Genomic DNA, 13,473 nt, shown 5'->3' with positions numbered 1-13,473 from the left:
GATCCCATCAGGTCCCATGGACTTGTGAGTGTCCAGATGGCGTAGCAGGTCACTAACTATTTCCTCCTGGATTAAGGGGGGTATATTCTGCTCTTCATCCTTACCTTCCAGCTCAAGGGGTGGAGTACCCTGAGGATAACTGGACTCACTATTAAAGACTGAGGCAAAGAAGGCATTAAGTATCTCAGCCTTTTCCTCATCTCTGGTTGCTACGTTCCCTTCTGTATCCATTAAAGGATAGATATTCTCCCTGGGATTCTTTTTACTGTTAACATATTGTAAAAACATTTTTTGTTGTCCCGAGCTTTTGCCTTTCTAATTTTCTCTCTGTATGATCTAACAAGATCCCTGTACTCCTCCCAAGTTGCCCGCCCTTTCCTCCAGAGATGATAAACTCTCTTTTTTTCCTTGAGTCCTAGCAAAAGCTCCCCATTCAGCCAGGACGGTCATTTTCCTCAGCGGTTCGACTTGCAGCACATGGGAATAGCCTGGTCCTGAGCCATTAAGATTTCCTTCTTAAAGAATGTCCATCCCTCCTGGACCCCTTTGCCCTTCAGGACCATCTCCCAAGGGAGTCTCTCAACCAGTGCCTCAAAGAGGCCAAAGTTTGCCCTCTGGAAGTCCATAGTGGTGGTTTTGCTGACCACCTTCCTTGCCTCACCAAGAATTGAAAATTCTATCATTTCATGGTCGCTAAGCCCAAGACAGCCTCCAACCATCACACCTCCCACCAGTCCTTCCCTGTTTGTAAATAACAGATCTAGCAAGGCTCCTCCCCTGGTTGGCTCACCCACCAGCTGTGTCAAGAAGTTATCTTCCACACACTCCAGGAACCTCCTAGATTGTTTACTCACTGCTGTGTTGTATTTCCAGCTGTTGGTTGATCTAGAGAGCAGGATCTAGACAGCTGTGTCTGTTGATTTAGACAGCAGGACGGTACACAAGGACATACCTGGGTTTTTAAGGTGCCCCCAGACTTAATGAACTTCTGCAGCAAAGGCTTTCTGGAACACTCTCTCATCTGTCAAAATCTCAGTCCTGTTTTCCCCTTTCAGGATATATTTGCTGGTTCTTTTAACTTCCCTCTCTGCTCTGCCATAAAAGAAAAATATTCTTCCCTCACTCACCAGCACTTATCTGTTTAGTTTGTCATTCAGGGCAATATTTACTGTTATGTGTATGGAATGGTTGAGGTGTCATCTCTGTTACAGCTCTAGTCACTGCTAACTAGTTAAAGAATAGAGAAAGAGAGTGTAAGAGTTTGCATTCCAGATTGAGTAGCTGTCAGAAACTCCTTCTCTTGTTATGTAGGACTTAAGTTCATTGCCTCAATTTATCTCAGTGCAGAAGTACAGCGTAAAGAAAAGTAGTTCTTCAGGTAGTGAGAATTCATATCCTATTTTAAAGATTATAATTACAGCTTTGAGTATTTGAGAGGAAAAGGTGACTATATATATATATTTTGGAGATTCAAAAGTATGAGAAGCTCACAGAAAGCTGTTTCACTAAACAGGCACTTTTTTCCTAAATCATACGCAATTCCTGGTTTGCAAACGGTGTGTGATCAATAACCATAAACATTTTCAAACTCAAAATCAGAATTGCGTCCAATCTTGGTTGGAAATACAAGCCATATAGCATCATTGTCTTGTCTGTCTGCATGATCAGCATTCTTAGGGTGAAATTCATCTCAGTTAACATTAGGGTTATAAAATTTAGGTGTCTACATCAGAGCTGATCATCATCAACTCTTTTTCTAGTCAGTGCAGAAAAATATGTACTTTCAGGGCACAAGCTGTCTAATTAATTTTAGACATGTGCTTGAGAATAAGATGAATCATTTCCTCAAAGTTCCTCCTCTTTCCAGTGACTGTAAAGGAAGTTAAGACAACTAGATGATACATAAATGCGTACCTTTATTACTCACCCTAAGAGACAAGTTTTGAGAGAATACACTGAAAAATTCAAATTTTTTTTCAAAAATATTCTGTATTGTTCACCTTAAATCCAGGAATTCCACAGTCATTTCTACATGCATTTGCTAGGAACAAGCACAGAAGCAAATCTGGTTAGTCATTTGCAGTATTTACTCATTTTGACTGTGACAAGTATGGACATGTATCTTACATACTTCAACGGTTGCAGGTTGATCATGTGCTTGTTTTATTTCACTGATACATTGCCACAGTCATCACAATTTGTGTTACCAAACCAAACCAGGGAACAGATCACTAAGGGTGTTAATTGCCAAAGCTACATCAGCTTCCAAGAGCTTGAAGGGAGTTGCAGTGATTTGGCCAAGCTGAGGATCTGGAGCACAGTTATCATGTCATGTGCATCTTAAATCATGTCAGTCCTCTTACATTCAAACTCTGATGCTATAGTTATTTAAATGTGTGAGTTTTTAATCTATATCAGTTTCCTTGTAACGGGGAGGCAAACTTGTTTTCATTACCATGTATTGCTGAAGGAGTACAGATGTAAAAGTGTTATTGGTGTCAGGGATCACATCCCCATTGAAGCCATTGAACTCTCTCCTTGTGCCAGCAGGGATCTGAACCCTTTGTATTCAGTGCAAAAAAATGGCTTGACAGCACCCTCCTCGTGGGTTGAGTTGGCGATAAGGAAAAATGTGATTTCAGCCTCTTGCTCTCTGCCACCCCCCAGTAAAATGGTAGCAATGGTATTTAATCACTGATCCTAACGGGAGGCTGACTGGGTCCAAAATAAGCAATTTGTTTACATGAAGGGTGACAATCTGGTCATGGCTTGGGGGTATGGTGTCTTGTTTGGGGTTTTTTTAGCTTATGTTTTGCTTTTTAAATATGATCATTTTATCTACAGACTAAAAATAGGAAATAGAGGTTGGGAAGCAAGAAGAACAAAAGGATAACAGAAAAATTGCTTATTCACTTTATTACTTTAAAATAATTAAATTAAACCAAAACAGTTCTGACAAGATGCTTATGCCACATCCCTTTGATTTTCCCTTCCACTCTGCTGTAGAAGCAAATTGACTTACTGGATCAACAGCCGGGAATCAAGCATTTCCAAGTCTTAATCCAGGTTTAGATCCTCGATCCTTGGGTATCTTTGGCCAAATTATTTAGTCCTTCAGCAACTTGTCTCTCATCTCCAAAGTGCAATATTAATCATTTTTTGCTGCACTGGGAAAAGGGGCTGCAAGGCTTAGCGAATGTTTGTTCTGTCTTTTGAACATGAGGTGCGATCCATGAAAACAAGAGGTTGCCAACTCTTCAGGACAGGGCTTACAGCTGAGATTTCAAAGCAGGAAAGGAGACAGATCTGTAAATTTCCCATTACTTATAGAGTAACCTGCACTGTATGGAAAAATTTTGCCTGTATTTTAATTATTCATTTGGAAGGAAGCTGAAATGCTTTGTGGAGATGAGTACCTGAGGAGAAAAAAACTCACATATTTGGGCTGCAAGCAGACTTTTTCTAAATGAGTGGTACACTATGAAAAATAAGTGTTAAAAGGACCCTTTACTGGTATTAAATGCAAGCTGCATGTTGCAGGTATTACTGTTAGCTTCTTTGGTAAAAACAGCTTTAATCTATAATGAAGCTATTAACACCATTTTCTACTGACATAATATTCTTTCTTAATTTTTTATTTTCAGCACATTAAATAAGAGGCATTCCATCATAGGAATGGCAATAATATTGATACAAGGCGTGGGTTGACGTAGTTTTTGTCTAAACCCTGTGGCTGATCTTGCCAAGTCAGTAGCAGCTGCACATCATGGTTGTTCCCTTTTTGCATCACTTGATGTTATATTTCGGTTAAACACTCAAGGGTTAAAGCCTCGCTGTCCATTCTTGCTCTGTGCTTGCTCGTGCCTGTTCCCAAAGTCTTTAGCGTATTACTAATTGCTGAATAACACTCATAGTACTTGACCACCTCAAGGGCAAACAGCTTTGATCCCAAGAGATGAAAACCCAGTTTGATTCATAAATTCCACATTTATTTAAAATGAAAAGGTACATCAGCAGGCAGGCTTTTTGGCTAATGTGTGACTTCCTCCTCCTGAACTTGTATCCCATAGATAATTCCTCTATTTGATAAAATAGTATACTACAGTAACATTTTCAGTCATACGGAAGACACTCGGATTACCAGTTCATTACTTTACGCACTTTCATTTTAACTTTTTCCGGTGATTAAGCATCTGGAAAGTTATAGCTACCTTATAGAAGAAAGACTCTCAAAATTACATTACTAATGTTATATATTTCAGAATTTATATCTATCTGGGTATGAAGACACCTTTCTAGAGAAAACAATATGACATTGTTCTTTCTTTTTTCTTTCTGATTTCTCTCCCACAGATTGTGAGCGTGGGAAAGCATGTTAAAGGATACCATTATATTGTTGCCAACCTGGTAAGATACTTTTCTAGAATTATACTCTGCTCGGTAAGTGAAACACTCAGTTTTACTTTGAAGTTATAGCACTTCACGCAACATTTGCCATTTGTCAGTAACATGTGGTTGTGCATAATACATTCTTTATGGTGTGTAAAAGAGCTTGGGTTTGTTGTTACAGCCATCTAGACCAGAAGGGCACAATGTTACTCTCTTAAATTTTATCAAAATCAATGTAGCATAAAGGACTGCTAAGTGTATCTTGTGGCTGAATTAGAATTTACAGAACTACACTATATGATTTTTGACTCATCTTTTTAATATTACTAACATAACAATTCTTGAGGTAACTTTTCTACATTCTCCAGGGAACATTCATTTTGTTGTAAGATCAGCTATTTCCAGTAAAATTACTAGTTCGGTATTTTCGCTCTAAGTCTAAACTGCACATTCACAGAGATAATGTTCAGAAGAGGGCAAAGAAAGAGTACATGCAATATTTTATTATTATAATAACCCATTCTTTATGCTGAAATACCTGCATGTCCAAGCATAGTCAATGTAGGACAGAGTCTAATGTATGCTTTAAATTGTTTTCTTTTTACTCTACTCAAGGAATTTTAGTTGACATGGAATATTTTATTGTGCTTTGCTGTACTTGTACCTTAACTTAAGATCACTTCAGATTATTTTGAAGACCTCAGGCATTTTAATGAAACATGTCTATTCTCTTAGGTCTTACAAATTAGATTTTCAGCATTACAAATTTATAGTTCCCCAAGTAATTTTTCCCATGCAAAATAGTTGCTGTAAACAAAGATCCAGATGTTGCAGTGAACTGCTGCTGGGATATAGAGTGGTGACAGACACATCCATTCATCTGCTTCAGCAGGGGCACACGTTGCTATCTTCTAGCTGTTCAATAATGTGGGTAATATGACTTCCTGATGCACCACCTTTTATATTTACTGCCAGTATCCTTTAGGACATAAATCAAATCTCTGTCCTTAACAGTTTTTTTCCCTGTGGTATTGAGTCAGTACCCCACATTTTTTTTTCCCTAAATCTTTCCTTTTTAAGTGTGATAATACACTTCTGTTTGCACTGATAAATGCCCATCAGAGGAATTTAAGAAAATAAAAATAAGAGACCTCTGAGCTAGCATTAAACATAGCAGATAGGAAAAGACCAGAAAGATTCATACTTGCTTCTTAGCTTGCTTTAGAAGTTTGCATTATGCAGTTTCTTGAAGTTCAGTTATGTCTCTAATGGCAAATTTTACTAAAGAATTCATCTTTATATGTGCTGAAAAGATTAGCCTGAGAAACTAGTAAGTCAGGAAGTATATGTACTTTACTTTTTCTTTCAGTGTTGGGGGTCACTCTAGGCTTTAAATATATAGCAGATCTGAGAGCTATCACCATCATATTTCACAAAAGTGTGATTCTGATCTTATATTTTCCTTGCACTAACAGTGAGATCCTCATGTGCTGTCTCTGCCTTCTAATGTCCATTATATTATCTCAATATCTCAGATACCTTCAGCCTAAACAATGAGTCCTGGAATAAATGTATTTACACAATAGTGTTCATTTTGCAAACATGCAAAGAAACAGGGATGCATTGGTTAAAACACTAGTACAGTGCTTACTCAAATCTGCCAACTTTGATGGAAATTGGATTAAGGTTTTAATATTCTGGAGGCACTTTTCGGTTGATTCGCCAAAGGCATTTCTTCAAAAACTGTCTGCCATTCCCAGCAATGTGTTGCTTAGCTGTCAAGACCACACTAGCAGTAATGTGGGAAATTTATTTCTTAGTTTTGTTTCATTCTTTATTACACAAATGGAAATTATGAAAAAAGGTTCAACATTATTCTCTGGTTTTAAGTCTTGGCTTCTAATGGACACCTGCTGCTGTACATTCTTTATGCTGCCTTGCTGACCTAGAACAGATTGGACCCACAGTGGTGTACAAGGACAAACAAAATCTGAAATTGATTTTCCAGGGATTCAAAGATATTTCTCTGGAGAGATTTATGCATGGAGGAGCCAATGTGACTGGATTTCAGCTAGTAGATTTCAGTACCCCGATGGTAACTAAGCTGATGCAGCGCTGGAAGAAGCTGGACCAGAGAGAATACCCAGGATCTGAGACCCCACCAAAGGTACTGGATGATCTGAAGCACTACCAAAGATATCACTCAAGTATTCTAATTTCTGATTAACATTGTTGAATATATGAATAAAGATGTTAATATTTAGGCAGAGGAGAAGACAATTTATCTTACTATTACTGGCGACTAATTATGCCCATCCTTATGACTGTATGATAGAAACACAAACTGCAACACATTTCACTGATGTACTTTAATGTCCTTTGTCACTTAGTCTCCAACTCTACCCCTTTACTGACAGGAATTAAAGGTCAAATGCTTAACTGACAACTTAATTTCAACAAATTTTACATGAATTAGTCTAATTATCTAGATTCACTCAGAGTGCAGAGCTTTCCCAACAGCTGAATTCTTCTATATATGGGGTATAACCAGAATTGCAAATTTACTACCCTTAATTTTCATTTCCTTTCCTCTGGAAATTCTATGCACCTCAAAACCTGGTGTAGTAATCACTTTCAGGCATGATCTTACGGTGAAATTACATCCCAGCGTTCCTCTATCCTAATCCCTCGCAGATGGATAACAAAGTATTTCTCTCACCTATAATTTTTTTGGCAGGCAAATCACAACATAGCTATAAATATGACTTCATCAAAATAGTTCTGTTATTATATGTGCTAATGCATATCAGACCTAGTTGAGACTGGGCTCCTTTGTGCTGGGCACTGTGCAAAGATAAGCAATCAGCCGTCCCTTGGCTGGGATAGTGGTAGGTTGGCAAAGTCTAGAGAAAGTATCAACATGGATAATACAAAGCATAGCTGCATAATACGGTCACTATTCAAAAAATTTTTGTTCTGGAGGAAAAAAAAACAAGGAAGCTGTGGGCTATGGAGTGCAGACATCCCCACATACTGGTGACAGGAACAATTTAGCCTAGAGGACTCCTTGCAACATGAACAGGATTGTGCTGCCTCCTCCTGAGAAGTCAGCATGATTAACCTGAATTGCACATAATTCACCTATGGATAACCAAAATTTGAGATTATAAAAATTAGCCATGTCCCAAAGAGCTTATAGTATGCAAGACAAAGAAAAGGAAGGAAATGAGACTTGAATAAGTGAATTTAAATTTTGGAAGTTACAGGGCATATCAGTAGCAGCCCTGGGCATGTGAACAACTTCTCCTGGCACAGTATATTCATCAGAGGACCATACTGAGTAAATGCCCCTTTGTTTACGTGGCTCCAGGCTAACATCTGTTGAAGACTTGGCCCTACACATTTCATTTGGCATGTTCTTAACCTAAAGCAGTTACTGTAGGTAGTGTAGAAACACAGACCGTTCAGTGCCCTGTGTCATTCAGAGAGCCAACATAGGTCTTCCAATAGGAAGAACGTACTCTTGATCATTCTTAACAATTCCAATAGCCTGGATGTCTGCTCAGCAGCCATGCATTTTTTCTGTTGTATTTTCTCAGTGAGTTACTGTTTCTTTCTTTTCTTTTGAGTAAGTTGGGTGGGTGGGGTTATTCCCTAACATATGAGACAACTGGAAAAAAAAATTAAGACTTGAATATCTCCAGGTCAATTTGTTTCTTTTAATAATTCTTCAGAGGCAGATTTCTCTACCCTTAAGAAATAGTTTTAAAGCTGGAGCTACTGAAGTGTACTTTTCTCAGTCCTGCATTTGTGCTTTAGACAAAATTGCTTTTGATTTTGAGAAGAGTTTTTTCTAAACGGAGGTGTAGAAACTGCTGCATAATGAATCAAACTAGAAATATCTGAGACAGCTGACATTTGTAAAGACATGCCAACTCTAAAGCTGTGTGTTTGTCCATCTATTTAGTATACATCGGCATTAACATACGATGGAGTACTTGTGATGGCTGAAACTTTCCGTAATCTTAGAAGACAGAAAATTGATATTTCAAGGAGAGGAAATGCTGGTGATTGTCTTGCTAACCCTGCAGCCCCATGGGGTCAAGGAATTGATATGGAGAGGACATTAAAACAGGTAAGGGTAGGCTTTATTCTAGTGATCTTTGTGAATATAGGATACTAGTTGTACACTATATGATTTAGAAGCCATTATACACAATGGTAACAACAGGAGAGGAGAAATTTATTTTTCAGTTGCCATTTGGAAACAGCTGGGGCTATTCTGTTTTATAACTTGGAATGAAGGCAGAGGGGAACTGCTACTGTTTGAAACCACTATTAGTTCTATTAAGATAGTTGGGACTTCCTCCACTGAACTGGTGAGCTCATCTGTTGCTTTTGCATATAACCTGGGTGTACAGATATTGTCATTTAAGGAAAAAAGGTATAGCTACATAATATAACCTTTCAAATATGTTTCTGTCCTCTTGAATAAAAGTAGATTTCTCCCAGGGAAATCACATAGGTAGTGTTTTTTAATTTAAAAAGAAATAACCCAGAGCTATTGTTCTCTGATGTCAGGATTTTGAATTCCTGATGAATATGGATGCCTAGAAAGTTCCAGATCTCTGTCAAGATGATTTAGCCTGTCCTTTGAATGGGACAGGAAGAAAATAAAATCCCGCAGTAGAATTTAAATCATTGCAAATGAGCAGGCTCCACTCAGGAGAAACTGCTGAGAAGTGACTGCTGACAGATCTGGCAGCTCTGTGCCTGGAAGCCAAGGTTTCAGTCCTGGAGAAAAATCAGCAGAGATAGAAATAGACAGAGGTAGGAGTAAGTGGTTTAAATCCACATCCTGACTCAGGGATAGAAATAAAGCATTTTGTATGCTTCACATAGTCTGTGCAGAGCACAGATCTGTAACAATTGTGAGAAGCATGAAGTCAGGCTTCTGTGTTAGGGCAGACAGCATGAGCCTTCGAATCCAGCCAAAGAGGTTTCTATGGCCAGATCCTGATACAATCAAAGCCAGCAGCAATATGGCCATGTCTTCTTTGGCACGAGGACCACAGTCTGGGTTTCCTTCGGTGAGGAAGTAAAGCGCTGAAAGAAAAACAAAGAGTTCTGGTTTCAGCGGAGACACAGGTGGTGGAAAACTGCCAGTCAATCTTATGGTTTTACATCTGTCCTCCACACTGAGGCTTTGAAAACACTCTTTTCAGGCCCTATGCATGTCGCCCATCTTCTGTGATAGCAAATTGGTTTGCTGGGGCCAAGGTTGTTGTCAAGTTTACTTTGATGAGCAATATATACTCAATTTATACATTTAATCCACCGGAGTGTAAGCTAAAAAGATATATGAGCTCAGGACAAACATCCTTTAGGTTTATTTCATGTGATCCAAAATGTTTTGCAGCACTGATGAGAATGGTAAAAAATGTACTTCTCTTTAGGACTTGCAGCTGGAAAGTGTAGAGCTCCACAGCATAAAAGAAGAGAAGGTCCATTGTGTGTCTTTGTTAGCCCTCACATACTGGCATATCTAACCCTATTTTGAGCATGGTTTGACAGGAAAAAGGAATACAAAGGAAAAGTAGCCAACTTTCTTGCTTTATAATGCCTGTCTATTCTGGAGCGGTGTTGTAATGGTAACCTAAGGACACAGCTAGGATAACTTTCACTGCTCTGTGACACCTGAAATAAAGAATATAAGGCTGGATCTTCATCATGCTTTTTCTTCCATTTGTAGGTTCGAATACAAGGATTGACAGGGAACGTTCAGTTTGACCACTATGGTCGCAGAGTCAACTACACCATGGATGTCTTTGAGCTGAAAAACACAGGCCCTCGGAAGGTACATGCTGACATTGTTTACTATCCTGATATATAAATGAGTCATGTAGGATGAAATGAATATGCAAACACATTAAACTGGACTCTGTGTGGTTTAAAAAAAAGATAATATATTGAATACATGGATAATATTTCTGGTGGAAGCAGATTTAAACTGCATTTTCTACTAGATACTATTATTCAGTGCAACAAATTGGGGAACACAAAAACAAGTGTGCATCTTGGAGAGGTGGGATGTCAGTCTGTCAAGCATACTAATGAAAACCAGCTGGATGGCATGTTGCTAGGCTGCTGGGTGATGGAAGATGGTCAGAAGTCTGGATAGTAGCTATTTCTTGTATCTTATCCAAAGATTTCCATCTTACCAATTACTGGCATTTTTAGGCAGGGTCATTTATACATTCTGTGTAAACATGAATCATAGGCTGTAACTAACATACAGCTTTTAAGGGGGAAAGGAGAGGAGAGGAGAGGAGAGAGGAGGAAGAGAGAATGCCCTGAATACTTATATTTTCTGAAATTAAGTGCAGTATCTAACCCTATGTGTTTGATTGGTTGCTTGTAAGCAACTTAGGCAAATGCACATTAATATATGCCTAAGCAGATCCTCCATGTCTGAATGCATATAGCTTATCACTCAGCCCAATCTCTTTGAAAAGATAAGCCTGGGTACTTTGTTAACCCTTTCTTTTTTGTGCTGAAATTTGTCCACTTCCCATAGTGTAAAACAAATAAAGAGCAGAAAATGCACTCAGGGTCAAGGATTTTATTTCGTTTGGAGGCACTATAGCCTGTTTTGTTTACAAGGTCATCAGAACAAGAAAAAGTGAGAAGGTGATGGTGAATAGGAGAATCATGGCCACTTGAGTAGGGTCAAGGCAATCAGAATTGAATTAAAGAGTCTTCTGCTATCGGGCCAGAGGTGACAAGCCCAGTAAATAGTGTCCCAGGTGAACTGTGCGTTCCCAAAGACAGTTACATACCAGAGTGATGAGGAGGCAGTGTTAAACTGCAGACCCAGAGCAGAATTACACACTGGGATGAACAAACTGCCAGTGCATCACAGTATAAAGGTGTAGACCAAAGCAAAGCGTGTGCCTGTGTATGGAGTGTATTGGTGCAGTTGCCTTTTGAAAGTATGACAGATGGCTGAAGAATAAATTGGGAAAGGTGAGTCTGTCTTCATTTTTTCTTGGGAAGCCCAGGGTCTCCTGTCAGGCAATGTGTCTGACCTTGCTGCCACTCCTGCTTCCTTTTTGGCTCTGCTCTGCACTGTTGACAGCCAGGAGGATGTAGGGGTGACTGGGGTGCCTCCAAGGCAAATGGTGAAATATGACCTTTCCATTCCCAATTCCCAATTGTACAGGAGGGAAGACAAGGTGGAAAAGATGTGGTTAATCAGGTCATAACTTCAGTAACTCATTAGGGAATTTGCTTGGCAGCAAACTGCCAAAAGTGGCCTGTTGTTCCTGTTTCAACATTTGTCACCTGTTTTGGGAGAGGAGTCTGGCTGGCACCACTGCAGGGATGTCCCCACCCTCTCTTCTTGCCTGCAATTTAAGGGGAGGGTGGCTGCAAATACAGGAGCTATGTCTGTGCTGTGCTAGAGTCCCAAGGTGCTTTTCTTACCTTTTCAGGCATGCCTCTCTGCCACTCTTAAGCCATTGCCAGTCTTTCTTTGATATAACAAGCTGTAACAGTTTTGACAGATCTGGCTACTCACAAGAATTTCTCTCTCCTGTATTACATAGTATTTCATATGTGATCATTGGACCAATTCTGTGCTCCAGCCTGACAAATCCTATATAATACGTAAGAAATGGCTATACTTAATTGAACTAAGAGGCCTTCACTTTTAATATCTTCTTCTCATGTCCTACATAACGTGACTTATGAGTCACCCAGCAATATCTTTTCAGGACTAGCCTTTCTAGTCAGAATAACGCATGCCTCTAATCTTTAGAAAAGTGATTTTTGTTGCCCACAGCTTTAAGGATATGAACAGAGCATTACAAAACAGCACAGCTAGTGAAAGGCAGACTACCATATAGCTTAGCAAAATGGGAAATAGCCAATGCTCATATTAGTTTCATTTATGCAGCATTTATTACTTTACTCTTGTCTGCAGAACAATAACAAAACCTGCTGGTGAGGGGAAAGGGTGTGAGGAGAAGGATCACAGAGATGTAGTGGGATAGCTCCTGTGACTGGAGTGTTGCAGTGGAGGGGTGCAGGACCTTTAGGAAGGACAGGCAGGGAAGATGCAGAGGGGGAGTTGCTCTGTACGTAAGAGAGCAGCTGGAGAGCATGTTGCTCTGCCTGGGGATGGATGAGGAACCAGCTAAGAGTTTATGGGTTAGGATTAAATAGAGGACAGGTCAAGGTAATGTTATAGTGGGTGTCTGCTATATGCCACCTGACCAGGAAGAACAAGTGGATGAGGTCCTCTACAGACAGATAGGAGCAGCCTCATGTTCACAGGCCCTGGTCATCACTGGGGACTTCAAGCACCCCAGTATCTGCTGGTGCAACAACACAGCAGGACATAAGCAATCCAGGAAGTTCCTGGAGTCCACTGACAACAATTTATTCCTCCAAGGGATAGAGGAGCCAATGAGGAAAGGTTGTCTGCTAGACCTCCTACTCACCAACAAGGAGGGACTTGGGGATGTGAAGGTTGAAGGCAGTCTTGGCTGCAGTAAGCGTGAAATGGTGGAGTTCAGGAGCCTAAGGGCAGGGAGGAGGGTGAAAAGCAAGCTCACACCTGAGGAGAGCGGACTTTGGCCTCCTCAGAGATCTGCTTGAAAGATAAAGGGTAAGGCCCTGGAGGGAAAAGAGGCCTATGAGAGCTGCTTCATTCAAGGATCACCTCCTCCAAGCTCAAAAGAGTTCCATACCAATGAATGTCAGGCAAAAACACCAGGAGGCCTGCATGGATAAACAAAGAGCTCCTAGCCAAACTCAAACACAAAAAGGAAACATACAGAGGGTGGAAACAAAGATAGGTAACCTGGGAGGAATACAGAAACATTGCCTGAACATCCAGGGGAGAAGTTAGGAAATCTAAATCCCAAATGGAATTGAATCTGACCTGGGATGTCCAAGGCAACAAGAAGGGCTTCTGTATGTACAGAGGTGACAAAAGGATGACTAGGGAAAACGTGGGCCCTTTGCTCAATGGAACAGGGGAACTGAGTACACAGAACATGGAAGAGGCTGAGGTACAGA

At 39.9% G+C, this 13,473-nt stretch overlaps 1 protein-coding gene across 3 annotated transcripts in view; it reads left to right on the top strand.

The window, feature by feature from the left end:
- Window positions 1-13,473, top strand: part of GRIA4 (glutamate receptor, ionotropic, AMPA 4) — a 238,332-nt gene that overhangs the window by 154,279 nt on the left and 70,580 nt on the right. For all 3 annotated transcript variants that reach the window (XM_010562112.1, XM_010562113.1, XM_010562114.1), the window contains exons 5-8: window positions 4,354-4,407; window positions 6,398-6,556; window positions 8,357-8,524; window positions 10,142-10,246. In XM_010562112.1, coding sequence (XP_010560414.1) covers window positions 4,354-4,407; window positions 6,398-6,556; window positions 8,357-8,524; window positions 10,142-10,246 — 486 coding nt within the window. The remainder of the gene's footprint in view (window positions 1-4,353; window positions 4,408-6,397; window positions 6,557-8,356; window positions 8,525-10,141; window positions 10,247-13,473) is intronic.

This window comes from Haliaeetus leucocephalus, unplaced genomic scaffold (assembly GCF_000737465.1).
Source record: "Haliaeetus leucocephalus isolate CR32 unplaced genomic scaffold, Haliaeetus_leucocephalus-4.0 Scaffold155, whole genome shotgun sequence".
Taxonomy (NCBI): Eukaryota; Metazoa; Chordata; class Aves; order Accipitriformes; family Accipitridae; genus Haliaeetus; species Haliaeetus leucocephalus.
Note: the sequence above shows the minus strand (reverse complement) of the source record. Positions and strands in the feature narration are given on the sequence as shown.